Below are 26,380 nucleotides of genomic sequence, written 5' to 3'. Positions count from 1 at the left end.
GGCAAAGCACTCTGCCTGGGTCTCTAAGTGCTGGGGTCCCTGCAGGAGCCAAAGGGAGGGGAGCACTGATCTTCCATCCACCTGGCTGCAGAAGGGAGCCACTGCGTACAGGTGGAGCACACGGGGATACAGGACACGTGCAGTTTCCCTGCTGCTGCCAGGGGGACAGGAGATCAGCGAGGCTGTCTCCTCGCTGAACTCCTTCTGACTGGCTAGAGTGGGGAGAGAAGGGGCTACTGGCAGAGACTGGTGGCCCTTCAGAGTTGTAAAAATGACAACTGTGGCCCTCGAGCCAAAAAGGTTGGGAACCACTGGGTTAATTGCTTGATAATTACACTTCATTGTCTCGGTGGTTTGTAAAAGTCACATTTCTGAATACGTACAGAACAGTGATAGTCAGGCACCAGTTTCGCTGTATTCTATGCCATAGACAGTGAGTTATATGGGCCTGGGGTGCCCAGGCTCCATCAACACTGATGGTGGGCCTGGCTCCACCAATATTTCTATGGTGCTAGGCGCTCGACCATGGAAATGCAGAGTGCAGTGGCCCCCAGTGCGGCCTAGCCCTTCTACTTCTCCCCATCCCCTCCTGACACAGTCAGTGGCTGGCCAAGATGGACTGAGCTGCTCCAGCACCTGCCCCAGCCCCAAGCAGCGTGGTGGCCACTCCCCCCTCCTAGCCCGCCTTTCACCCCACCCCTCTCCTACGTTGTCCCAGCACCCTGGCCAGGACCCATTATGGGATTGGATACCTCCAAAAATTATACAGACCTGGCACCCCTGTCCTTTGCTGAAGGCTAACACAAATTATCAGGTTTTATTGTTTAGAATAATCCTTGCTGTGAAGTTAAAATGAGTGAAATAAATTAATTCTTACTTAGAGAGTCTCTCAGGCCTTTAGAAGCAGTGAAATTAAGGGTATGATATCAAGGCTTTGCTATCAAATTTCCATTGAAGACTACCAGACTCTCATATGAAATAGGATATTACTTTACTTACACTGTAACGGTCTATTTACAAAAACTCTGTGTTGTTCAGAGTAATATCTTGTGTACAGCCTAACATTTTTATCCTTGTGTCAAAATAAAATCTAGCAACTACTCCTATAAGAAGTAGGCTCAGTAGTGTTTATATAACAGTAATTTTACCACTTGTTTACAAAGAAAGCCCCTGGACTACAGGAATCTCACTTTAAAAGAAGTTATATTTTGCTTTCAAGGTTCAGTTCAGGTTTACACTATGCCAAATATATTTAGCACAATTCAACAAACAGACAAGGATGTTGAGTTACAGACTAACATTTTGACCAGCATTGGTTGCATGTTGTACAATCTCCAACATTAAGACAGTACTTACAATAAACTCACACTGTACGGTTCTAAGTGGACCCTTTTCCTCAGTGAAGTATATTTATTCCAGACTGCAGTGTACGCTCCCACTGTCTTTAATAGAAGTTATTTTTAGAGTTGTCCTTCCATTTCATTTTCAGAAGATAACTACAGGGACAATGGAAAGCCATATGCATGGAATTTCTGTACAAAATGACATCCTGAATCTCACTGCAGTCAATAGCAAATGCCTTTCTGACTGTTAATAAGTAGTTATGGGCCTAATCCAAGATCAGGGTACATAATATGAGGCACTATACAAATATGTACCAAGAAGCCAGTCTCTGCCCAAGTGGTGTTCAATGTCTCTAGAGAAAGATGACTGGTCTGTGTAACACCAACTCAAGATGCTGCATCTCCCCTTCCCCTGCCTGCAAGATGATGTATTTTCATAGTTGCCATGGCAATAGACAGCCAATGTCCATTCCTACTGTTAGGTTGACTAATTTATGCTGGCTAGCATATATATAACAATGCATATTATTTGCTCCATATTTTTATATAAGTATGCATTAAGCACCAACAACATTAAGCATAAATAGTGTAAGAGTGATGTAACCTAAAACTGGCCTATACCATAACCCCATAACTCCTTCCATTTGCTGCAGTAAACATTTGGCAAAAGCAGATGAGAAACTTGTCAAAATCAAGATCAACAAGTTAGGGAGCTGGGAGAAACTGATGGGTTGGATTTTAGTGATGTAAAGAGATATGTAACCTATATTATGTATAAATAATACCAGCTGAAAGATGTAACTTGGGGAGCACACCTACGTAAGGTGAATGTAACATCACTGCATGAGACAGCTTCCCCGAGACTGATATTATATAGAACCTTATTCCTGTACTATATTATTGGTTTAGAGCAGTTTACCTGACTGTAATTGGTTATTTGGTCTTTTGAGAATATGGTTCTTTATTAAATAAAATATAGTAGTCAAGCAATTGACTGTAGAGTTTATCAGAACCTACAAATTTACCACCAACCCCAGCAAAATCCTGCTATTTTAGCTAAAATCCCCTTTGGAAACCTACAATTCTAGAAACATCTGCCCTGATTTTACCAAAATTTCCACAGATTTCCAGTGCCTCTGGGTTACACAAATAGCCTGCCTTACAAAGATAAACCTAAACGTATTCATGCAATACTATCCAGTTCTCCTGCCATCAAAAGCTTGGTAGTCACATTGCTATCCAATTAGGCTACATACATGTAAAAAGCAGATAGCATTTACAGAAATTAATGCATGTTGAGTACAATAAAACATTTTATTAGAACAAGACTTGATTACTGAAACACAGTTGCATTGTATCGGACAATTTTTGGTTGCTAGTTTTTATAAGGACTCTCTTGCTTTACCTGGGTAAAATAAGACATTAGACCATTGGTTCTCAAACTGGCGGTCATGATGTGGTTATGTAGGAGTCATGAGTTGTGAGCCCCGACCCCAGCCAGGCACGAGGCTGTGAGCCTCCCTGCTTCCGCCTGATGGAGGAACATGGGGGAAGGGGGACAAGTGGTGACACATATACTGCTCACCCCCTGTCCCACAACATTCCTCTGCGCCACCCTGGAGGGCTGTGAGTGGGGGGAGTGAGGAGCAAAAACAGGGCTCTCTGCATTCAGGTCACTTTCCCCACCTGGGCTGTGCTGTGAGGCGAGCATCAGGAGCTGCTGCTCTCTGCCCTCCCCTTATGCAGCCCAGGTGGGGAAAGTGACCTGCATGCAGGGAGCCCTGATGTTGCTCCTTGCTCCCCCCACCACTGCCTCCTCAGGGTGCGTGGAGAGGCAGCATTTGAGGGGGGAGCGAGCAGCAATACCAAGCCACTCTATGCACGCAGGTCAGCTTCCCCAGGTGGGCGCAGGAGGGGAGTGCAGGAGTTAGGGGAGAAAGGGACACAGTGCAGGGGTTAGGGCAAAGGAGGAGTGAGGAGCTCACAGGAGCCAGGGGCAAATGGGGGGGGAGTTTGGGGGTAGGGGGGTCGCACTCAAGAGGCTTGCTGTGTGAAAGGGGTCACCAATACAAGAAGTTTGAGAACAACTGCATTAGACCAAAGAGGATGAGGAACACATCTTGGTAAGGGTATAAATTTTAATCAATCTTTTTTTTTCCCCCCTTAAAAATGCCTGCTTTTAAAACAGTGTAGAATTTTGCCTACAATATGCTGCAAAGATAGTGCAATTAAGGAATTTATTTTAGTTGTTTTACTCTGCCTTGGGTTGCAGTTTATTTTTTTCTGGCTGAAAGAAATACTCTTCAATAGCACTGACGAGCTCATCTAATTCCTTCTTCAGTTGCTCGGGGTCACTAAAAAACAAAAAAACAAAAACAAATAAGACACAAAATCATGGCAGAGCACCAAAAAGGCTAGGAGAAGAGGAAAAAAGGGTTATATTGTGAGGATTTGTCAAGACTACAGTTAGTGCATAGCAAGCTGGGGTATAAATTACAGTATGCTAACACGCTGCATACTAACAATCCATGCTACTGCATGATAAAAGTTCCCTTGTGCGTACTGATTTATAGCCCAGTTTGCCATGCACTAACTATTAATCTAGCCAAACCCTCAGTCTGATGTTTTAACTACACATTTTCTATTAATGCTAGTAGGAATTGTGTGCTTGATTTCTTAGAATCACACGTGGAACTACGTCAGTGTTTAGCGCTAATCTTTGTGCATCAAGGAGCTGAACTTACATGTTTGTCCATGTTTTTCAAAATGTAATTTGATATACAACAGCTGATTTAAGCTTCAACTCTTTCCCATTACATCCCTAGTCAGTATGTTTAGCAAGGTTTTGACCTTGTATCACATTTTCTTTAGTTTATGATACAGCATAAATACCACTGACCTTATTTTAAAAAGTTAGCATAAATATTTTTCAAATATTTTATAAACATACATATTTGTATTTTTATGTCCATCTGTAGCCTCTCATCTTAGACAGTAAGCTCAAGGACTGGCTTTTTCAGATGGTTGCATAAAGTGTACCACAACGGCATTGGAGCCTTTAGGCACACACTACCATAATAGTCAACATTAAATATTTAAACATTAATTCTGATAAGCAATTCATAGACAAGTGTTTTCTGTTTTCTATTTGAGTTCACTGAAGATTTTGGACACTAACACTTATCACTATAGCTCAGTGGTTCTCAACCTATTTACCACTGTGGACTGCATATGTAGCTCTCGGTGTTATGTGGGGTGCATATACCACACATATACTATCTGTATGGGCCTGGGGATGTCACATGGGCCGCAGCTGTGCGCTGATCAGGTCATGGGTCGAGAACCACTACCAAAGCTTAACAATCAAAAAATTATGAATAGATACAGAAAAAGGAAGAAATGCAATGTGCCCCAGCCACAACATAGCACACTGATATGGCAGTTTTCATTCCCATTCAATCCTTGGCCTCTGCTGAAACTTCCAAAATTTTGTGGAGACCAACTGAGCCACCAATTTATTTCATAGAGAGTATGGTTCAGACACTACCAATTTGGGCTAGATTTGAATGAGTAATGTAAATGACAATTAGCATGTGTAATTATTTTACTAAGCTATAAAGGCACATTTCCCCTGTTCCCTTTTGAAAATAGGGAGAGAGGAATTATAGAAGGAGGGTGCTTTGAGATTTTATATTGCCTGCTTTGATGATGGTAGGTTAAACTAATTACAGTTGCACTTCGGACATAACTGAAGAGTACATCACAAGTAATCTCAAGAAAACCTAAAGCGTACAGATGTGCCAGTTTTTAGCATTTGTACATGTAAAAAACAACTCCTTGGTTGACGGAGGAGAGGAAAGATAATGCAGAGCCTCTGAAGAGGAATCCAGAAGACTCACCACATATTCTTAGTTATGTTCTTTGAAAAAAACGTCTCCAAATTTTACACATTAATGAAAGTGGACCAAATTCATCCTGCTGTCAGACAAATGCGCTAAATACTAAGATGATATTTGACTTGGGACTAACTGGATTTCCAAGACTACTTAAATCCTTTGAACGCCTTTAAAAATAACATAATTTAATCCTAAAAGCAACACAATACCTGTTTCCAGGAGGTGCACACAGTTCAGAATAGTATTTGATTTTTGGTTCTGTCCCACTGGTCCTCATAGTAGCCACCCCTCCATTAGCAAAAGTAAACGTTATCATTTGGCTACTTTTACTGGTAGGAAGCACCTAGAAATACATATACACATAACATAGAATAGCTTCCTTAAAAGTCTGCTACTTTGAACATATACAATGAGTTTTAGATGCAAGGGTAAAAAAAGCTTGTATTCAATACTAAATACACCAGTTGTACTATTTTATTTTGCCCCCCCCTTCAACAATCATGTTGGAGATAGTCACAATCTTACCCTCAACCAAGGATTTGAAAAGTGAAGCCATGACATGGCTTGTGCATCGCTCCTAGATAACACATCATGAAATCTAGTTAAGATTTTGGTATCATATGGAAAAAACTACATAAAAATGTGCTCAGTAACTCTCAAAATAAATACAAATCACCCTTGATTCTAAGAGCAGGCTAAAGAACCCAAAACTTCACATCTGAATAGATACTTTACATTTCTTGTATCAGTGCTGATGGGAAAGAGAATCCTTCCAAGCAGTAGGTAAAAACAGAAAACTTGAAGCTGTAGTAAATAGCACAAAGCTCTGAGCTTCCTCAACTGACTTTTTACGTAAGCTTAGACAAGCTCACGAAGATAACTCACTACAAGAATCTGTGTGGTATTTAGTTGGTATTTTCACTTTTCTTTCAATGTTAAGTATACTGTTAGGACTATATAAAACCTGATTTTTTATTTAAAAAACAAAAGTATACTTACAGCCTTTTGATCAGGCTGGCTGTTGTCATAGCCTGTAGTTAGGTCCCTTATTCCAGAAACTTTAAATTTGCCACATGTTTTTGGGTAAGTGTTCTTTCCATCATAATTTCTAAGATTCTCAAATAGCTCTTTAATAATCTTAGGATCATGGCAGATGAAATATGAAGCTTTGGTAATGTGGTAGCCATACCTGTTAAGAGAAAAGAATGATTTGAGAACAGTCTACTTAAGCATACATTGCGTATATCTTCTCATTGTGGTACAAAACATACTTGTGTTTATAATGCATCTAGATAATACAAAAATAACTGATCCTCACCATCATTTATACTGTAGAATTCATATTTTTTCTACTTACATTTTAATTTTTCTTAAAGACCAAAAGACCTGGCATTTAGTTTAACATGAACTGTCTCCTCTATTTTAACTGCTGTGAAAATACCATTTTTTAATAATTGGGAATGAAAAAGGGTATAATTGTTCTTTTTGTCATTTGTAGTTACTCTGTAGTAACTGAGGCCCTTCAAGATGTGTTGTCCACAAGAGATGTCAAAATAAATAAATAAAAGTTACTGTAAGGTAGGTAATTGTCCACATGAATTCTATTCTTGGTGACTAACAAGCAGTAGTTGGTTTACTTGGAGGTGGATACTGGGAGTCCTACTTAAACAACTCTACCAAAACAAGCATCTGTGGAAACGTCTACCAAAATTGTTTAGTGAATGTGTACGCTCTGCATAAGCTACACTACAAATTTCAGAAATAGGGACATTCCCTCTCTTCGTCCACAAGATCCTACAATCTAAGATGACCAGGAACTGTTGGCCTATAACTTATCTATGTAATCATATGCCATGTATCTGCAAAATTTTCAGTAACGCACAGGTCTTCTAGAAAAGAAAAAACAGATTATATAAAAGATAAAGTCCAGTCCTATATGTAACATGAGCTTTAATCTCCCATTAAGCACATCTCTTTGGCATTAATGGGAATTATTCATACACCAGGACTTGAAAGAACACTCCTAAGTTTACAGTTTTGTAGCTCTGTCAGTCCCAGGATATTAGAGAGACAAGGTGGGTGAGGTAATCTTTTATTAGATTAATTTCTGTTGGTGAAAGAGACAAGCTTTCAAGCTACTGAAAAGCTCCCTTGTTTACGTATCTTGCGATGCATGTAGAAGACCCCTGGGGTGGATTCATGGGGAATGAGGCTGTACGTTTCCCAAAATACACAAACTTTCAAAAGAAAAGCCTGGGAACTTCAATTCGTAACTTTACTAGACACTAAGAATCATGGTCTTAACAACGACACTGGATTTATGGCTTATTACAACAACCTGTAAACCACTAACCCCTCCTTTTTTGTCCAATGACTGCAGGGGTGTTAATGGGCCACTTCACCTTGAATGGTCCATTAGAATACATGTTAGCTTCTTATGCTAAACAATCTGTTCCATCTTGTATTTAATTGTGACACTGAGTACCTTTCCCAAACCTGAGGAGCTCTGTGTAGTTCAAAAGCTTGTCTCTTTCATCAACAGAAATTGGTCCAATAAACAATGTTACCTCACCCACCATGTCTCTCTCTGGGTCCAACACAGCTGCAACACTGTAAGCTTAGGAGGCGGTTGAGCAGTATTCATGTGTCATTGCTCACCTCCTCCCCCCATGGTCCTCCAACAAGAGGAAGCAGGGAGGCTCACAGCCCCACCACTGACCGGGATCAGGGCTCACAGCTTGTGACCTCCACCTAACCATATCACGACCCCCCCAGTTTGAGAACCAATGTGTTACACACAGATCTGGACCCTGTCCTATAGAATCTGTTTTTTCTTGCCTACAAAACCTATGTGGTACTGAAAGTATTACTGAAACAGTTGTATAGCTTGTCACATAAGACACAAACTGAATAGTCAGTTGAGGCAACTGTGTATATTTTTAACATATTCAATGCCACTGTTTCTTTAGGAATACTTTGTTTTCATGAGACGGGGCAACATGAAACTAGATAATTACTATTGCAAAGGTAATTTGCCTATATATTGTATTACATATACTATTCAATAGCAAATTAACTAAAGTGTTGGAGATAGAGAACATCTGATAACTAGACAATGAAATTAAACTCACTCATCATAGATAGCTTTCAGCTGCTGAGACAAAGACAAATTCTTGGTTGCTAGCCAACTAGACATCTCTGCAGTTATAACAGCAGCACTGACACCATCTTTGTCCAGGACAACAGGGCTACACATATATCCTAAACAAAAGAAAAGAATATAAAAGAAACCTGTAACAAAAGGAACTAAAGCATACAGAAAAAACCAAGGTTAATGAAGCAATACTGACACACTGCAGAAGCTGAAAGTTTAAGTAGTAAACAAGAGTATATTCATCATGTTCTGATGTTAGGAAGAGCATCAATAAAAATGATTACACGATAAATGTCAAATTTCTGTAAGCAACATTTCAAGTGATTTTTCTGCACAGTTAGATGAAATTACACACTTCAGTTATGTCAGTCCTGTGGTGTAACATTTTCCAACCAGTTGCAGATCATCTCACAAGAGGTACTTTTACAAGAAAAAGAATTCAAAGTTTTACAACAAGGAAGCTTGAGCACAGAGTTAGGTCCCAGATTTGATTCTTTCCATATGGCAGCATGTGGCAATGCCAATGCACCTCCAAAAGTCAAGCTTCCACTAGTTCTGGAGTGGTATTTTACAAACAAACAAACAAACAAACAAAAAAAGGCTTTCAAAAAGTAGCATCATGAATTCACCATATTTATGTGTCAATTGCTCAAAATAGTTACAGTTGGGTTTGTTTGTTTTTTTAAATTTTAAGATTGCCACCCATGGAAACTTGAATCTCAGACTTCAGGTTAACTTGGCTTCTTCATAGCTCATGACTCTGCAGCTGGAACTTCATTAACAATTCTGATGATAATGTGCAAACCAGCTCACTCTACCATATCTGCATCACCTCTGAAGTGCTAAAATAAGTAGTAAAACTTAGTCAACCAGATAGATATGATACAGAATGCTCATGGGGAGCAGGTCTGTTGAAATGATGGCATTTTTACATAGCCACTTTTTGGAGCAGACCTGGTCTTTACTGTTCTGCAGTGCATCAGAGCTATCTTATACTCTTCATTTCTTACCTATAGCTTCTTCAAATGCAAATAAAACAGTTTTCCCCTGGTCCATGAGCTGCTTGGCTCGATTTCCCATCCACTTGAAACCTGTCAATGTCTCCTAAAAAGATATCCCGGGGCGCGGAGGGGGGGGAGGGAGAAGGTGTAAGACACACTGTACAGAAAAAACAAACACACGTACAGACTTTTACACTACAGCAGTGTTTCTCAATTGGTGTTCTGTGGAACCCTGGAGTTCTGCGAGATGAATTTCAGGGTTCCGCGAAAAATTGAAACAGCGCGCGCCACCGAAAACAGCCGCTGACACCGCGCACTGACGAAAAGGGAAGATGTCCCGGATTTTTCAGCGGAGGGTATCGCATGGCCCCGCAGAAGTTAAAAGGGGTTCCGCGGCCAAATTTAATTGAGAAACATTGCACTACAGTTTACCTCAAAGTGAAAGCCTTCCTTCAGTGCAATTGCTCTCAAGATTTTGGAAGAGACAGTGCTGGACAACATGTACACATCTTTGATGGCACTAGGATCTTGATTCTGATTTTTCCAGCAAGTGAAGATCCACCAGCCTAAAAGAGCTCCCAACTCATTGCCAGAAAACACTTTCCACTCACCACTGAAAACAAAACATGAGGCAACCATTATAAAAACAATTTAAAATTCAATACTGGAGAATGTTTAACAGTTGTTGTGTACAAGAAAACTGGCAAAATAGATGATGTCATCTAGCCACTGTGGAGGTGAATTTGATTTGTAAAAGATAAATAGGAGTTAGGCATCCAATTCCCACTAAAAAAATCAAAGGAATTGGCTGTCTAACTTCCATTTGAAAATTTTCTTTACTTTTTTGCCAACTAAAATAAGGCACATTCTTCTCCTTGTCATTCCCATTGGCTTATGTGCCTGTCAAAAACAGCAATAATTCACTATCCACATTTGATGATACAACTGTTAAAGTTAAAGAGAACTAAAAAAATAAGTATTTTGGTTTTGGAGCGGCTACATCATATTGATTGTGGGAACAGAATTATAACATGGCGTTTGCTGCGCCACTATATCCATGCCACCCTAGAAGCAGCATGGGGAGGGTTGACTCAGCAGTACAACCGCACGTCCCACACGTACGTGGTCAGCCTCTGCCCAGGAAAATCATGAACACCTGGTTGGCTAGACACTGAGCCATGACCTTAAAAGGTCATGCAACAAATAGCCACCAATGGAGCTTAACCCTGCTGACCGCGGAAAACTATAAAAGTTTAAACCCAGGTAGCAGAAGGCGGAGAGAAACTGAACCCCACCTGGCACTCTGTGTATCTCTTGGGCATGTCGGTTTGGTGGGCTGACGCATCTTCCCTGGCTTGCTTCGCTGTGAACTGATCATCCACAGCGGCTCTCCCGCACTTGCAGAATTTAAAGCAAACGTGAACTGAAACCGGCCAACCTAAGGTATCCTTGCTTAATCTTTGTAAGTATAATCTCTTTGTAGTTTGTTACTTGTTAATTGAACACTGTTGTTTGCTACTTGTGAGTTGCTACTTGTTACTTGTCAATCAGATATTGTTACTTGTTAGCTGTTAGCTGCTGGCTCTCAGCTGTTATTGATTGTAAGTTTCACATTCCCCCTGTAATTGGCACATTTTATACCTTTCGCGCAAGGGGGGTTCTTTTCCACCTTTCCTATCTTTTGATTAAAATAAAATCTTTTAGTCAATAAAAGTAAGCCTCATCACTGCCTCATTAACCTCCTGTATCCTACAAACGGACCTTTCCCCTGCACTGTTTGTTTCTGATTTCACATTGATGATTACCTGTTCTCTTCATTCCCTCTGAAACATCTGGCATTGGCCACTGTCGGAAGACAGGATATTGGGCTAGAGGGACCACTGGTCTGACCCAGTATGGCCATTTTTATGTTCTTATTTTGATAAAAAGGCTTCATATTCACAAGCTACAACACCAACATGACTTGGGGAAAAAGCAACTTGTACTAAATGACCATTAATTGAATGGGTTCAGTGACACTCTCGGCTACAACTTTTTACTTAATCACAAGTACATCAGGACACTAGGTCATTAAGGAAGAATGGAAAATTCTCAAACGGAGAAATATCAAAAGGGTCAAAGCTGACTCATTTATTGGAAGAGCAAGGAAAACAATGAAGGGAAAAGCAGAAGAGAAAAAGGGAGAAGACAATTGTTCAAAAATCCAGTTGCGAAGGGGAACAAAGACATCACTAAAGCTCACATAAATCAAGACCTACAAAAACAGTACCTGTTGTGAAAGAGAAGCAGCCTCAGTCTCTTGCATCTATTGATGCCAATAGGCACAAAGTAATGCACAGCAACAGTTTAGTGTAATAGCAGATGACAAACTACTTGCGCTCTAACGGGAGTTTCTGTCAAGGAAGAAGTACAGATACTGTAGAAGTCTATTCTTAACATACTAATTAGTGTACAAACTTCAGCAGGAGCTAGAGGAGGAGGACAGGACTCAAACTGTGAGAACTATGGCTGGCCAAGAGATTAGGAAAGAGAAAAGCACAGAGAAGCAAGCCCACGCAACTGCGTGCTTAATTCAGACCTAGCTCTCACAGCTGTAAGTGTGCTAAATTTCAAGCAGAATTTCTAATATGAAATATTAAGTCAGATTTTTTAATAAAAATTAGAGATGCCTCTGACACTCTGATCTAAGTAAATGTCCCCAGAAGAAGCATGTTCTTTTATCTCAATGCCAAGGAAGCCTTTCTGTGTGTGTTTGACACATGCAACATTATGTTGGCTGCTTGGCTTTGCATCTTCTTCCTAGTTAACACATTTGCTTTTTACATTTTTTTTTGCTGATATGCTAGTGACTTTGAAAATTTTGTTTCTGACTGAAATGTACTTCTGATTTAAGACTTCAGTGCATGCATCATTGATCAAAAAGGGAAAAAGAAGGCAAAGGTAGGTATGTGTGCTGGCAAAACATTAACATCCTGGAACTGACATGGCTACAACTACACTGCATAAAACATTTTAGAGTAAAGGATGACAGACTTCACCTACATGTCCTTAACAGACACGGGGGAGAGGGTGCCAATTAGCCCATTCCTCTTCCCAGATACAGAAGAGCCTCTCTAATCCACACAGCTGGGGCAAGAAAAAGGCCTGGAGTTGCTGTAGGAATAAAGAGGATCCGAGTTCTTCTGGTGAACAGAAAGAATACCTGTGCTCTCTTCTTCAGTGGGGACTCAGAGCCTGTGTATTAGGTGGGGTGGTGTAAACATTAACCTGTCTAATTTCAACAGCCACAGGAGGAGACATGGTAAATAGCCCTCTCTGGGCTTCATCAATGTCAATGATGGGGCATGGGTTTTCCATCACTCTGCTAGCTCATACATGGCGAAATATCACCCACACTGCCCCTGCTCTTGGCGGTGGTGGAAAGAGCAGAACTTTGTTCTGTACTGCAAGGAAATGCAGATCTGTAGTTTACAGCTGTACAAATTAACTTCTGCTCTACTAGATTAGGTGAAATGAGAAGCATTAAATTTGTGGGTGATAGTACTGGGTAGTGCCTGCCAACTGAATCCCAATCATCAGGTACAGCTTTTCAGAAGCAATCTGTATGATACAGGTCACTCAAGGGGGCTACTGGATGGTGAGCCAGAATTATAAAAAACATAGGCGGGTCCCACCCTAAGAAGCTTACATTCTTTGGCCCCAGCAACAGAATCTAAATGAGCGCAAATGTCTAGCTATGCATGTTTTACAATAGAATTGAGAACTAGTAGCCAGACCATCACAAGTTGCTGAACACGTACAAATCGCACAGGAGTCAAAGTGAGCTGTGGATACACAGCACCTTTGAAAAATCAGGCTAAAAGGTGTCTAATAAATATCTTAGCCATGTGTACTCAATCACTACCCCTATTCTTGCACCAGGGGAACAATAGAAGGGGGTTGATATATGAACTGTGCTGTTCCCCAGATTCTGGAGGTCAACGAAAGAGGGCCATGGAATTAAAGATGTTTCTTCTTACTAAATGAAAGAAGTGATAAAGCATATTTTGCAGCCTACTATAGAAGATTTCTACTTAAAAACCTTGAGAAAAATAAAATATCAGTCTATTTTGGGCAAGGGCTATCTCTTCGTATTAGTCTTCCTTTTGAACATTACCTAGCACAATGGATTTTAAGTCTTGATTGCAGCCTCTGCGTGCTACTGCAATGTAAGAATTATCAATTTTTTCCCCTCTTTTAGAGCTCTCAGGTTTTCCCAATAAAATCTATGAATTTGTGAAAAGATCATAAGGCCAGAAAGAACCATTATGATCATCTAGTTTGACCTCCTGCATAATACAGGCCACAGGACATCCCAGAATTAATTCAGACTTCAAGTCAAATAGCTGTTGTAGAACTACAGCATATTTTTATTACTGTACCTTTCTTGTTTTTCTGCAACAAGAAGTCGATCAGCATCTGGGTCATTTGCTAAAATAATTCCAGCCCCTTCTTTTTCAGCCAAAGCAAAAGATAATGTCTAAAAAACAATGGTAAAATGCAATATCAGAGAAGGCTTATTATTTCTAAATAATATTTTCACTTTCCTATTGGTCTATAACACCACTTCTACTCTATCTTCACTTGAACCCACAAAACAACAAAGCTCTGTTTATACGAGAAAACCTGTACATAATTAATTCAAGTGTACCCTCAGTATTGTAGAGATGTCAATGAGTAGCAGCATTACATTAAAATAAGATATGGAGTATGAAGAGTAAATTAATCACACCTATTTCTACATTTGAGGGCTAATTCAAAGCTCTTTGAAGTCAATGAGACTGCACTGAACTTAATGGGACTACTCACAAAAATCAAGTTACTCACATAAAGGTTTGCACATATGGCCTTAGATCTCTGCATTTAATATAATCTTACTCTGTAGTTTAAATGCTAACAACTGTTAGCAAGGTCTTGTTTTAAAATACAGAAAACTAAAAAATAACTCGGTCCATCTATTTCGGATTCAGGTTGTTCAAAATTTAATTGTAATTTGACTTTTATTAAAAGATGAAGGAACATTCTGAGTTTGGTTGGTTGTTTTTTTTTAAGGGCATATGATGCCAATTTATTCTCCATGCTAATATTGGATATTCTACTGGAGAGCTAAAGAAAAAAAAATCTTCTAATACTTTATCTTGTTATTAGATAACTGGTTCATTAAAAGCTAAACAAGAACTATGAAAGGACACTTGTTAGCTTTTCAAGAAACCTAATGGTATGGAAAATCAAAATGAAAAACCTATTTTATAATAAGTTTTATACCTAGCTTCATGGTGACAATTTCTGGAGAGGAAACACTTTTTAATACAGATTACAAATATTTTTTAAAAAGATATTTACCAGTACACCTTTACCCTCTTCAGGATTTGGGTACTTTACTGTTGGAAATTCTGGATCAGGATCCTTCTGCTCAGGAACAGCAAACGGAGGTTTAAAGTCAAATGCTTTAAAGGCTGACTGCACAAATTCATGGCCTACACCATGCACAGAAGTGTGGATGAACTTCAGCTTTGTTTCCTTGTTTATATTCCTGAAATCAAGTAAATTAATGATGACGTTAACATGGCACTATGTTCTGTATGCCATATAATGGAGTTCAGAAACAAACATGACTCAATACTCTGCAACAATGTTGAACTATGAAACCAAAAGAAGCCAGTTGGTATTAAAAGGTAACCTTTTTTATACCTCTCTCTAGCCCTACATATGACTGTACCAAAACATCAGATAAGATAAGCTCTACAGAGCCCTATACAGCACAGGAGGAGGAAGGGAAGAACGTGTATGACTGGCTGATAAAATTCAATACCCCAAGTTGAGCAATGGCATTTAAACTGACTTCTACATAGGAGCACTGTTGGTTCTGTGTAGCTTCTACTATCTGTTGATGTTATTTATCTTACACTCACCATATGCTTTTGTTATAATTTTAAAATACTTCGCTTTGAGGCACATACAACTAAGAACTAAAACCACTTAATCTCCCAAATAGATGCATACTGCTTGTTTGTAATACCATGGTATCATTTTTCATACATTCATGGCTTTCTAGTATATTGAGTTTAGCTGTTGCTAGCCTAAGGGTAAAATTACAGTAACTGACAGAAGTTAAAAGTTTTGGTACCTAGTGCACCTCCCCCACCCCAGTTTTAATCTTCCTTGTTTAAGTCAAGTGAAAAATGTAGGTTTGACACCAAAAGAATGACAGTCATCACCAGCTCACCTGTGAAAGCAGTGTTTCTGTATGTCTTTAAAGTAGTCCTTATTGATAGTAATATAAGGATCATGAATTAGCAAGCTGCTTTCAACCAGACTGTCATCCCAAGCCTGAGGCCATGGCTCTTGGTTCTTTTCAATAGTTTGAGAGATTCCTTTGTCATGAGGTGAGGTTATCTGTGCACCATTTTCCCAATAAACCTAAAATGATACACAGGACACATATAAGTTATTTTAAACATGAATACCTTTACTGGTTTTAGTTGGCAAAATCCTGGCACAACTCATGTCCAATTACAGTAAATACAGCTAAAACAACACAGTGTAACGTACTTTGAATATAGATTTCCCTAAATCTTGTTTTTCTGAGGATGTAGTACCCTATATTTAAATCCACCATGAAAAACAAGAAAAACACCATCAGGATCATCTCATTTAGAAATAAACCAAATTTCAGACCATTTGCTAACCAGGTAGTTAATACTTGCCTGTAATATACTGTATCAACCTACATACCTTCCTCTAATTTTGTATATAAACACTATGCATGAGATGAGACAAGAAAAAAAGAAGAAAATATTTTTAGTACACAAAAAACAAAGACAGGTTTTAACTGCAATGTCAATCAAAAACTTTTAGTCCCCTACACAACTCATGGCTGCTCATGGCCTTCACATTATTTACTTCCACCCATGCAATGAATCATTAATTTAAGTCAGATTATTATAAAATTCTTAAATCTTTCAAAGGTCTGAACATATTTGAAAAAGTAGCAAGATTATTACATGAAAATTAAAAATATATATAACATGTTAGAAGAGCGAAGCAACACCTTCTGGAGGAATGAACAGAGGATGGAATGACAAAGACCCAAATTCTAATCTTGCCTCTACTGCTAACTTGCTGTATGGCCTTGGACCAGCCATGTAGTCACTATCTCATCTGTAAAATGGGAATGATACTACTTTCCTCCCTCCTTCATAGGGCTATTGTGAAGATTAAGGAAGGATTAGATTGCTTTTTGAACAAAGAGTGCTATTATAAATGCTATTATTAGACATTCATGTCTGAAAACAGTGGAAGATTTAAGTTATATTGGAATACCTTGTAACCATTATCTTGTTTTGGGTTATGGGAAGCAGTAATCATAATTCCAGCAGAAAGTTTCAGATGAGTTATTGTGTACGGCTGTAAAACAATAGCATAAAGAGGGTTATTCAGAAATGAAATGTGAAAACAGCCAATGGAAGTAGCGCCTTCATTCAAACAGCACTGTAGCTCTTACAATGCAATATTAAAAACACTTTGAGATTATTGTTTGCTTACCTCTCTTCTTCTGCATTAAATCATAATATACTAGCAACATTAGTATTGTTACAACTTTTCAGGATATTAAAAGTTTAAAACTGTGCATTCATGTTATCTGCACATACAATGGAATGCTAAATCTGAAATCTCCATCCTGCTAAATTCTGGGTATCAAGCCATTATGCAAATATACAATCATTATTTCAAGTCTAGAAAATATTTGTATTCTCTTTATTCATTGTGAGCCATGCCATCTAGAGGCCTGACTGCTTAATTGCGGGTATATTCAGTGCCACATGTCCAATAAAAGTTTAAAGATCAAACAAAGAATATTTAATTTTCCAAAGACTAAATATGAACTGAATATACCAAAATAATGAAAACAAAGAAATAATTTATATGAAAAATGTTAGCCTTGTTCAATTTACTGCTATGAAATTCAAAGAGTAATGAATTCCCTTCATAATATGTTTCAACTGAAGTTTATTTAAAATTGGAGCTACAGAGGACCAATATTTAGGTCAACCAGAATTCAGAGTACAGTAGATTCCTCCAGTTTGGGACACCATAGTGAACAACTTTTTGTCACCATCAAGAGCTGTTCCTAACTCACAGAGGACATTTTAAAAATAACGCTGGCCTCCTGGGAGCAGTAGTCACTCTACGGTGTTATTGGACAGGTCCATAGAGTTGGTAGACATTGTGTGCACTGGGTTAGGGACTGAAGCTTGCTAGCTGTATGGCAAAGATGGGGTTGCGAAGGCCACCTGAATTTCTGAAGGATATGTATGTCCCTTCACACCTGCCCGATGAGGCGCACACATGTTATCGATTGAATTTTGGAAGATAAGCTGCTACGCTTCTGCTTATGAGCAATAGCTGATGTCTTCCAAAAGGTGCATATGTATTTATAGATTAGTGAGCTTAAACTCCAAGAATCTAGACAATATTTCCAGCAAATAACATTATTTAAACTTGATCAGCTACTAACCAGTTGGTAGCTGACAATGGTATTGGATAGTTCAGGACCTCCTGAGTTGCTTAATGTATCTGGAATATGATATTCCAGTAACTTTAATCTAGTGTTAAACAGGCGCTACACATTTCATAGGTTGGAACAACAGCATCAGATATCTCCCATCATACCTGGTTTACTATGGTCTACAAATAGATGAATTCTAACTTCTAAAAGAAAAAAAATACTAGTTTACCTATAAAATACTCTTCAGTCAAGACATGCTTCAGTGAGTTGTCTTTCAGGAAATGATTTTAAGTCACATGATGGCAATGACTGTTCTTTAATGAGGATAGGTTCTTGTAATGTACTCATGCTTAGATCTTTAGTGTGTCTTGAGCTCATACATGAGCAAACATGTAGAAAAAGTAACTGCTTTTATTCCCTCCTCTAATGTAATACTGTGTGAATTCTTCACTACTGCCTGTTCTTGACTGTACGGTTACAGGGAATCAGAAACAGACCGACAGACAAAGTACCTGCTGCTTTGGGAGAAGTTGAAAAGTGCAGGCTAAAATATCAACTGCGTATGCTAATCAGTTCCTCTATGCTTACTGTGGCTGAAGCAGCTAGAACCTTAAACAAGCCTGAGAATAGCAAACCAAGGAGCTGATAAATCAGTTTGTTTTTTCTAAAAAAAGATAATAGCTTTTGGTATTTACAGTACCCTATTATGTTGTATAAAAAAATTATAGACAATAATAACTGTACCACAAAAGGTGTTGGTGTTATATTGGAGAAGAGGTACACTGGAATTCCCTGACTGATGAAAGTTGTTGCAGCAAGCCTTGCAAACCTAAATGACAAGAAAAGTTTATTTGGAAATACATTCATGAGGTTCTTTCACTAGACAGTTGTATAAAACTTACAATGAGCCTGTAGATTTGATTCTGATGCAATTCATTTGTCCCTTATTCTGGTTACAAACACAGTCCAAATTTGCAGTACAGACTGGATTTTACCTATATTTCATTACCAAAATGCAAATGGGGAACAAAGCTATATTTCTTATCTTCAGGTGTACAGTATACACATTTTTATATTAAAACTGCATACACATCTACTCCAAAAAATGCTATTGAAGCAGTGATGGAACTACAATAAATTCCACAAAACATGCAAAAAAAAATAATTTACACAGATTACTAAGAGTACCTCTTGCTGCTACTTCCACTTGAAGGATGGGCACGAGCATCAAAACCAATTACTACTCCTCTTTTCTTTAGATCACTGAAGTTCTTTTCAAGGTACCTGCAAAATCCCTAAAGACAAAAAATTCAGAACTCAATTTTAGTATTTTAAATGTGGCTGCAATAAATTTTAAAATCTTTTTTTTAAAACACAAGTAAAGTACTCTAACTTGGTTTAGGGTACAATTTTCTGGGAGCAAGAAATATTGATTGAAAACCAAGAAAATGGCTTGTCTCCAAACAAAATTACTGAATTATATATCTGATGGGTTTTATAATGTGAATAATTCCAAATGAAAAATTTAAATCCAGGTAGATTAGGTAAAAATGATTACTTTGGATTACAGAATTTAACAAGTGATTAATTCAGATGCCCTTTTCCCATACTTGTGGCCTGAAAAATTAATCACTACTAGTCAATACACTCATTTTTATATCAAGCAGCAAGATGAAGACTGTTTAGGACAAAGTAAATCTGACACAGGAGACACTCTTACTTTTATTCAGCTTCTTTATGTACAGCAGATCTACTTTCAAATGTATGCAGCATTAGTACCTCTATGTAAATTGAGGCTTGCACAGATGTATTAAGTTGGCTTAATTTGTGATTTCCTAGATTTTTTAAATGATTGAAACTGCAGGAAAAGCAATCAACCCACTTGGACTAAGCTAACAATTTTGTACATAAATCAGTAGGATGGCAATTTTAAGCTTAAAAACTAGAATTTCAGTATATGTGGGTGCATTTTCTGAAGTGATCAACATTGCTATTGCTATTGATCAACACTGCTCCCACTGAAAACCACCTTTGAGATTTTGGAATGGTTACATTCAATTTTATTTCCATGTCCCAACTGGTTATCTTATCATTAAAAAGAGTATTAAGTTCTACTGAAAGCAGTAGAAAAGCCTGCAGTTAAGTAATAACAGAGAAACAAAGTGAACCTGGTACCTGAGTTGTCTGGATAATAGTCAAGTCATTCATATGAGAAATTCCTGCCCCCATGGCTGCTCTGAGTCCTGCTGTCCCAAACTCCATCCGTGAACCAAAACATTTTTGTAGTTCTCCTGTATTTTCTTCTTCAACCAGTTGCTTCACTATTTCTGAGGTTTTAGCATTCTGTAGAAAATTAAATCACAACATATTGCTTTTCTGATTAGGATGCTAGCCTTGGACCTGTGAAAACTGGGAAAAAGATGAATTGATAGTTGAGCATTTTAATTAGGATGAAATATCCTAGAAAAAACTTTTATGTATATTTTGTTTGTATACCAGGCGATCAATGCAAAGATATAGATGAATCAGTTGAAACTGATAAAGAAAAATATAATGAAAAGCAAGATGTTTGAAGAGTTGACCTGCTGCCTAGCTAGCATAAGTGCATTTAAAAATGACCTTTTCTTTTCCAGTTGCTCTATGTTTGTTTTTCTTTTGTAACTGTTCAGTCTTGAATAATGTTCACATTTAAATGCCAACCTGACTTTGCAAAAAAAGGTAATTATTCTTTTTTTTTTTTTTAGGTCTTAGTTTCATTGTACTTAATATTTTCTGTATTAAAAGGACTCTAACTTGTTTTTTGTAATTAAGCATAAGTACTGAAGGCTAAGCCTATTGAAGACAATAAAGTCTCTTACTCTTTACTGTTTAATACATTAGTGCTTTAAAATATTTGGCCATTTTTGACAATATTTGACGAATGTTTGACCAATTATTTTGGACTGGTCAAATGCCCAATCCTGCTTCAGTTTACTAACTACAGATAATCTTTACTTTGTTTAATAAATCAGTTAGTTTTAAATACAACTCCTGTTTTGATAAGGCAAAAAACGCTTATGCATCCAGTACATTTGAGGTAGTTAAACAACTTTAAAATGCTGGTTTTGCACATTTTTAATGGAATTCCAATGTTCATTAGAAGATTTTGTCAAAAATTACAACTGAAAATTTAGTTTAGTAAATAAGAAATGTATCATTCATCATTTTGAATAAAAATGTAAATAAATTTATAAATAAATTTAATAAAATAATGTAAAAAAAATGTAAAAATTAACAATCTGAATCTGTTTTAAGATATATAATTGCATCATAAATGAGTAATGATCTGGTCTGTCCTTGGTAGCCAAAAAGTACCAAGTTTAATGTAAAGCTTATATTTAGTTGTAAATCAACATGTTTTAATGGTTAGCAGCTAATTAGAAACAATTTTTATTTAGGAAAATATCTAAAAAGTAGAAATGCAAAACACAATTAAAATAAATTATTTAAATAAAGTTTTCTTACTTGTTGATTTAAATCATGATTAAAATTGGTGATTTTCATTTAAGTCAATTCACTTTGGAAGATATTATTAATTATGACTGAATTACACTGGGCTACCAGAGGAAAAACACTGCAAGGGGTTCTTAGTTACATTTGTAAGAGGTCTTATTTATTTATAAAACTCCCTTGTAAACAGAGTCCTCAGACAGCAAAAAGGGAAAGAAAAAAGACAAAGAAAATCTGCATTTCAGCATACACAGGTGAAAAGAAACAGCATGAAACTTCCTTCCTTCACCAGACTTTGTCTACTTGCTCTCAGCTGGAAAGAACTTTAGCTAGGGGTCACTCAGGAAAACCCTTTTTTTCCCCAAAGGGTGACTGGACTATAAAAGTGAGGGGTAAAAACACCCAAGTTCTCGCCACCTACCTATCTCTCTCTTTTCACCTAAGATGGCAAGAGACAGCCATTGGATTTTGAGGGCAGATTCTGGCCTGACAGTTTGGTCAGCACTCTTACTGTAATCATCTGGTAAGGAACTTCACTTTGAACCAAATCTAGTTTAAGAAGTAATTTATCCTTATTTTTCTTGTAACCATTTCCAATTTTAATGCCTCATTTCTTGTACTCTTAAGCTCTCTCTCTCTTTGTAATTAAATACATTTGTTTTGTTCTTTAAGCAAAATTAGTCCACTATTGTGAAATGTTTATGTAACTCCATTGAAGGCAGCAAGCTATTAGGTATTGATCCCCTTAGAGAGGCAATAGACATAGTGTATCTGGACTGTCCAGGAGAGGGTGGGACACAGCAGAACATACATTTCTGAGACGTTGCTGGGGTCAAAGCCGCTGGGCCAGGGCTGTGGCTTTATATAGACAGTCAGGGTGCAACCTGCACGTTGACAGGCTGATTGTGAGCAATCCAAGTTCGAAGCTACAACTACAAAGCATTGTGAGGCATCCTGGGTTGCAAGGCAGGGGTGACATAGCCCCTTACTGGTCTGGACTGTACCCCAGAATGTCATAGGGACAAGATAGGAAAGTTAAAATACAACATTGTTGAAAACAAACTAAATGTAAGAACCAAATAGAATATTCAAAAATCAAGTAAAGTGGTATCATCAAATAGGGGCTGCTAATAATTAAAAATCAACACTGAAAAAAATAGTAGGGATTATGAAAGAAGACAAGCAATGTGACCCAGTGGCCAGGGAAGAGGCTGTGGCGATCCAGTTCTAGGCCCAGCTCTACACTACACTAGTTTGCTGGGCGACCTTAGGCACATCACCTCCCTGTGCCTCACCTTCCTCGTCTGTAACATTCTACCTCTGCACCTGACAAAGTGAGCGGAGTCTCGTGAAAGCTTATGCCTACAAACATTAGATTTGTTAGTCTTTTACAGAACTCTCATTGTTTATGCAGAAAGTGAGGAACTTTTCAACAAAATCTGTTTTTATTGGAAAACCCCAATTCATCAAAATCAAAACCTTGTGCTGAAACAAACAGTTTTGATTGAACTTTTTTTTTTTTTCAGGTTCAAGGATAGAACTTTTATTGGGCAAAACCAGACACATTGAGTGGGTGCTCACCTGGGATGTGGGGAAACCCAAGTTCAAGTTCCTGCCCTCAATCAAGCCTGACTTCCATTTAACCAGCAAGTTGCTGAGGGTGGGGGGAAGTGCGCTCTGCCTCCCAAAAAGGAAACAAATCTTGAAACCTGGTAAAAAATCCAGCGCAGGGGACTGGACGGACTTGTGGGGCTAGGAGGGACCTCGAGACACCAGCATCTCTACCATTTTCTTGAAATCTTTCTTGAAACAGAAGGCTTGTTTGCCCACCCGCCCGCAGGACCGTAACAATACCCCTTTGTCAAGGCAGGGCTCGGGGCTCTCTGGCGGGAAGGCTGCCCGAGGGTTATTACTCCATCCAGGGATTGATTACACCCAATAAACCTGGCCGAGGGCGCTCCTTTCTTTGAGGCCTGACGCAAACCTTTCCCCTCTCGTTGCTAAGCAGCGTTTCCAGCGCCGCCCAGCCACAGGCGTTTTCTTCATGCGCGCCACAAGAGGCGGCGAAGGCGCTTCCTGCGCCTGGGATCCGCCCCGTGCGCGGGCGGGCTCCAGCCGCGGGGCATCGAAGCGGCTCGCTGCGGACCCAGCCTTTAAGCTTCAACCTTTGCCAACCTCCGGCAGCTACTGCAGGAGGCGGCTGGGCAGCGGGTCCTCGCCGGTGGCGACAGCCCAGGGGAGGCGAGCGCAGCACACTGGGGGTGGGCGGGGTCACCGCTCCCTATCGCGACTGGGGGCGCCGTAGCCGGGGATGGGGCGGCTGGGGAGCAGGCAGGGAGAGCGCGCCCGCCGGCCGGGCTTCCCTCCTTACCTTGTCCCAGCGCAGCCACTGAGCGGCCGCCTCGGCCAGCCCGGCCGCCTCGCCAGGATTCGGCGCTGCCATCCTGCCCAGCACTTGTTCCGGTCCGGGGCGCAGCGCTCACATCAGCGGGGGGCGGGGCCTGTCAGAACGGGGGGCGGAGCCAGGGCCGAGGAGGTTGTTGAGCGGGAACAACAGCCGCCGTTCGCGAGTCCGTCCCTCAGTCCTGGGCGGGGCCGTAAACGGGGCGGGTCATAGACCGCTGACCGCCTACCCTCTGCTGGTTTGCTCTTACTGAGCATGCGCAGTAATATCCCGGAAGTGGCTCTTCCTCTATCCTGCTGGACTTGTACCCGTTAGCTCGTCTCCGGGCCAGAGCCTGGGGAACGTTTGTGCAGGGGGGGGGGGAGACAGCTGGTGGTGGTGGAGGCGATGAGGGGCAGGGCGGCAGGAGCCGTGGTAGAGGCCGGGCTCGGGAGGTCCGAGATGGGGGACGGGGGAGGGGTGGATGGAAGGTGCCGAAGCCGCACGTGGGGGAGCGGTCTGCGCTGGGGGTCACTGGTGTGGGTGTGGGGGAGGGGACATAGGGCCCGCTCCCAGAGCCACGGGGCCGCCTAGCCCGCTGCTTAGCGACGCCCGTCTCTCGGCAAGGCTGCGATGAGCTGCCAAGGACAGACGAGTCGTGCAGTGGTCCATTTTCATGAGTCACACCCGCCGTCCTCCAGCCCTCTTCCCCCCACCCGGCCGCGTGTGGTATTACAGCCTTGCTCGGAATACGGAGGTGCCCGAGCCTCCTAGCAGCGCTAGCGTGCCTTGTCTGCAGCCAGTGTTTTCATGACTCAGCCTCAGCGCCGCCTTCCTTCACCTGGCCTGACACTGTGGAGCTGGATGATTTTCATAGTAAATAATTCTGGGGAATAATTTCTACTAGTAGCTAAGCAATCACATCTCAGTGTTTTCTAGTAGAATGTTTCCTAGAGTTTTTTTATTATGAGTTTGCAATTTGCAATTCCAAATTTATTCTTTTTATTTTTCCTATAAGTAAAAATCCATTATTTATCTTATGACACCAAGACTGTCTGATTTCCTTGTTTGCTATCAAAATTTCATCCTTTGTTTGATCCACAATTGCCTCTCTCCAGCAATTTAGAGGTTGTCTATAGTGGAAAGTTTTACCAGTTGTAAAATAGTTATACCAGTAAATACCTCATGTGGACGCACATTCTGGTATCAGAGTGCTTTTTGTGGTTAGTTTAAAATTCTTCCAAACCAACCAAGCTAAACCTAAAAAGGCACTCTTACACCCAAACAACTGTGTCCACAGTTACGGCAGTACAACGAAATTGGTTGAAACCTACAACATTAGCTTAGACTGGCATACCTTCCCATGTTAGCAAGACCTTAGCGTGTCACATCATCCCTTGTGTGTAGAACTTCCTTCTCAAATTGAATATAAGGGCATTATACTATCTTATTTAAAATTGCTATGAAAGGCAAATTTCAACTAATTTTTACTGAATATAGTTATATACATATAAATCTATCTAGATGCACATGATATTGATACCGATGGGAATACTTGTACAGCAAAAGGTAAGCACTCGTTTATCTTTTTTCTGGATAGAAGCCTTAGTTTGCAAGCTAATAGTGCAAACATTAATTAGCTGTTATCTCTATCAAATCTATATATCTAAAACATTAATATATTCCTATAATATTCTATATTAGTTTGGACTTCCAATAATACGTAATTTTTTTCCCCCCTTCATTAAAATAATTCATTTCTTTAACTAACTCTCCAATCCTGCAAACAGTAAAGCGCATGCTTCTCTTTCCTTATTTTATGAGTTGCACTGATGTTCATTTTACTATTGATTTGTTTACATTTTTTATTGGACATCTTACTTTCATAGCCCTGGCCAAACAATAAATTGTCTTTACATTATCACATTTCCATAATATTTAATAGATTTTTAAGAACAGAAGGGATCTTTAGATCCTCTAGTCTGATCTATAACACAAGTCTTATAACTTGACGCCCTTATCCTTGCACTGAGCCTAATAACTTGTGTCTGACCCTTCAGCACCTGGTGTTTTCTCTCTGTGAAGGTACTTATTACACTATCATCAAGCCATCTCTCAATCTTCTTTTTGATAAGATACACAGATTGAGCTCTTGAAGTCTCTCACTGTAAGGCATTTTTGTAGCTCTTTTCTACACTCTCCAATTTTTTTAACATCCTCTTTAATAACTAATAATAATTAAGAACTGTACATTATATTCCACAATCAGTATCATGAATGCTGTATACTGAGGTAACATCACCTTCCTTCTCCTATTCGCTACTCCCTCTCTATGCATCCAAGGATCGCATTAGCCACAGCATCACACTGGGATCTCCTGCTTAGTTGCTAAATCACTGACTCCTAAATCCTCTTCAGAGTCACTGCTTCCCAGGATACGGTCCCCCATTCTGTAGGTATGGCTTACATTCTTTGGGCCAGATTTTCAGAGATATTGAAAACTCAAAAAAAATCAACTGATGCCTACACACATGCTCCTGTTAAGTCTGATCTTTTTTATTCTTAT

At 39.5% G+C, this 26,380-nt stretch overlaps 1 protein-coding gene across 1 annotated transcript; it reads right to left on the bottom strand.

Annotated features, from left to right (window-relative positions):
- Positions 1–999: 999 nt before the first annotated feature.
- On the bottom strand, positions 1,000–24,016 carry PGM2 (phosphoglucomutase 2). Its single transcript, XM_067551538.1, has 14 exons — positions 23,803–24,016; positions 20,118–20,285; positions 19,131–19,237; positions 18,687–18,771; positions 16,757–16,840; positions 15,660–15,853; positions 14,777–14,966; positions 13,816–13,913; positions 9,827–10,007; positions 9,404–9,497; positions 8,371–8,500; positions 6,239–6,428; positions 5,449–5,582; positions 1,000–3,697 (listed from the first exon to the last, which is right to left on the bottom strand). The coding sequence occupies exons 1-14, from the start codon at positions 23,872–23,874 to the stop codon at positions 3,595–3,597; spliced, it is 1,830 nt and encodes a 609-aa protein (XP_067407639.1). The 5' UTR covers positions 23,875–24,016; the 3' UTR covers positions 1,000–3,594.
- Between the last annotated feature and the right edge of the window lie 2,364 nt (positions 24,017–26,380).

The sequence above is a fragment of the Emydura macquarii genome, unplaced genomic scaffold (assembly GCF_026122565.2).
Source record: "Emydura macquarii macquarii isolate MOO-44397 ecotype Brisbane River unplaced genomic scaffold, CSIRO-AGI_Emac_v2 contig_1353, whole genome shotgun sequence".
Taxonomy (NCBI): Eukaryota; Metazoa; Chordata; order Testudines; family Chelidae; genus Emydura; species Emydura macquarii.
This window is presented reverse-complemented; position numbering and strand designations above follow the sequence as displayed.

Bases quoted from the DNA above. Each gene is read 5' to 3' on its own strand.
- PGM2 (XM_067551538.1), bottom strand. From the start codon at position 23,874: ATGGCAGCGCCGAATCCTGGCGAGGCGGCCGGGCTGGCCGAGGCGGCC. The intron at 10,008-13,815 runs GTACAGTAATAA...TTTTGTTTTCAG, and splicing joins GTTGCAGAAAAACAAGAAAG to TGGTGAGTGGAAAGTGTTTT. The intron at 6,429-8,370 runs GTGAGTTTAATT...TTCTCTTAACAG, and splicing joins CTGAAAGCTATCTATGATGA to GTATGGCTACCACATTACCA.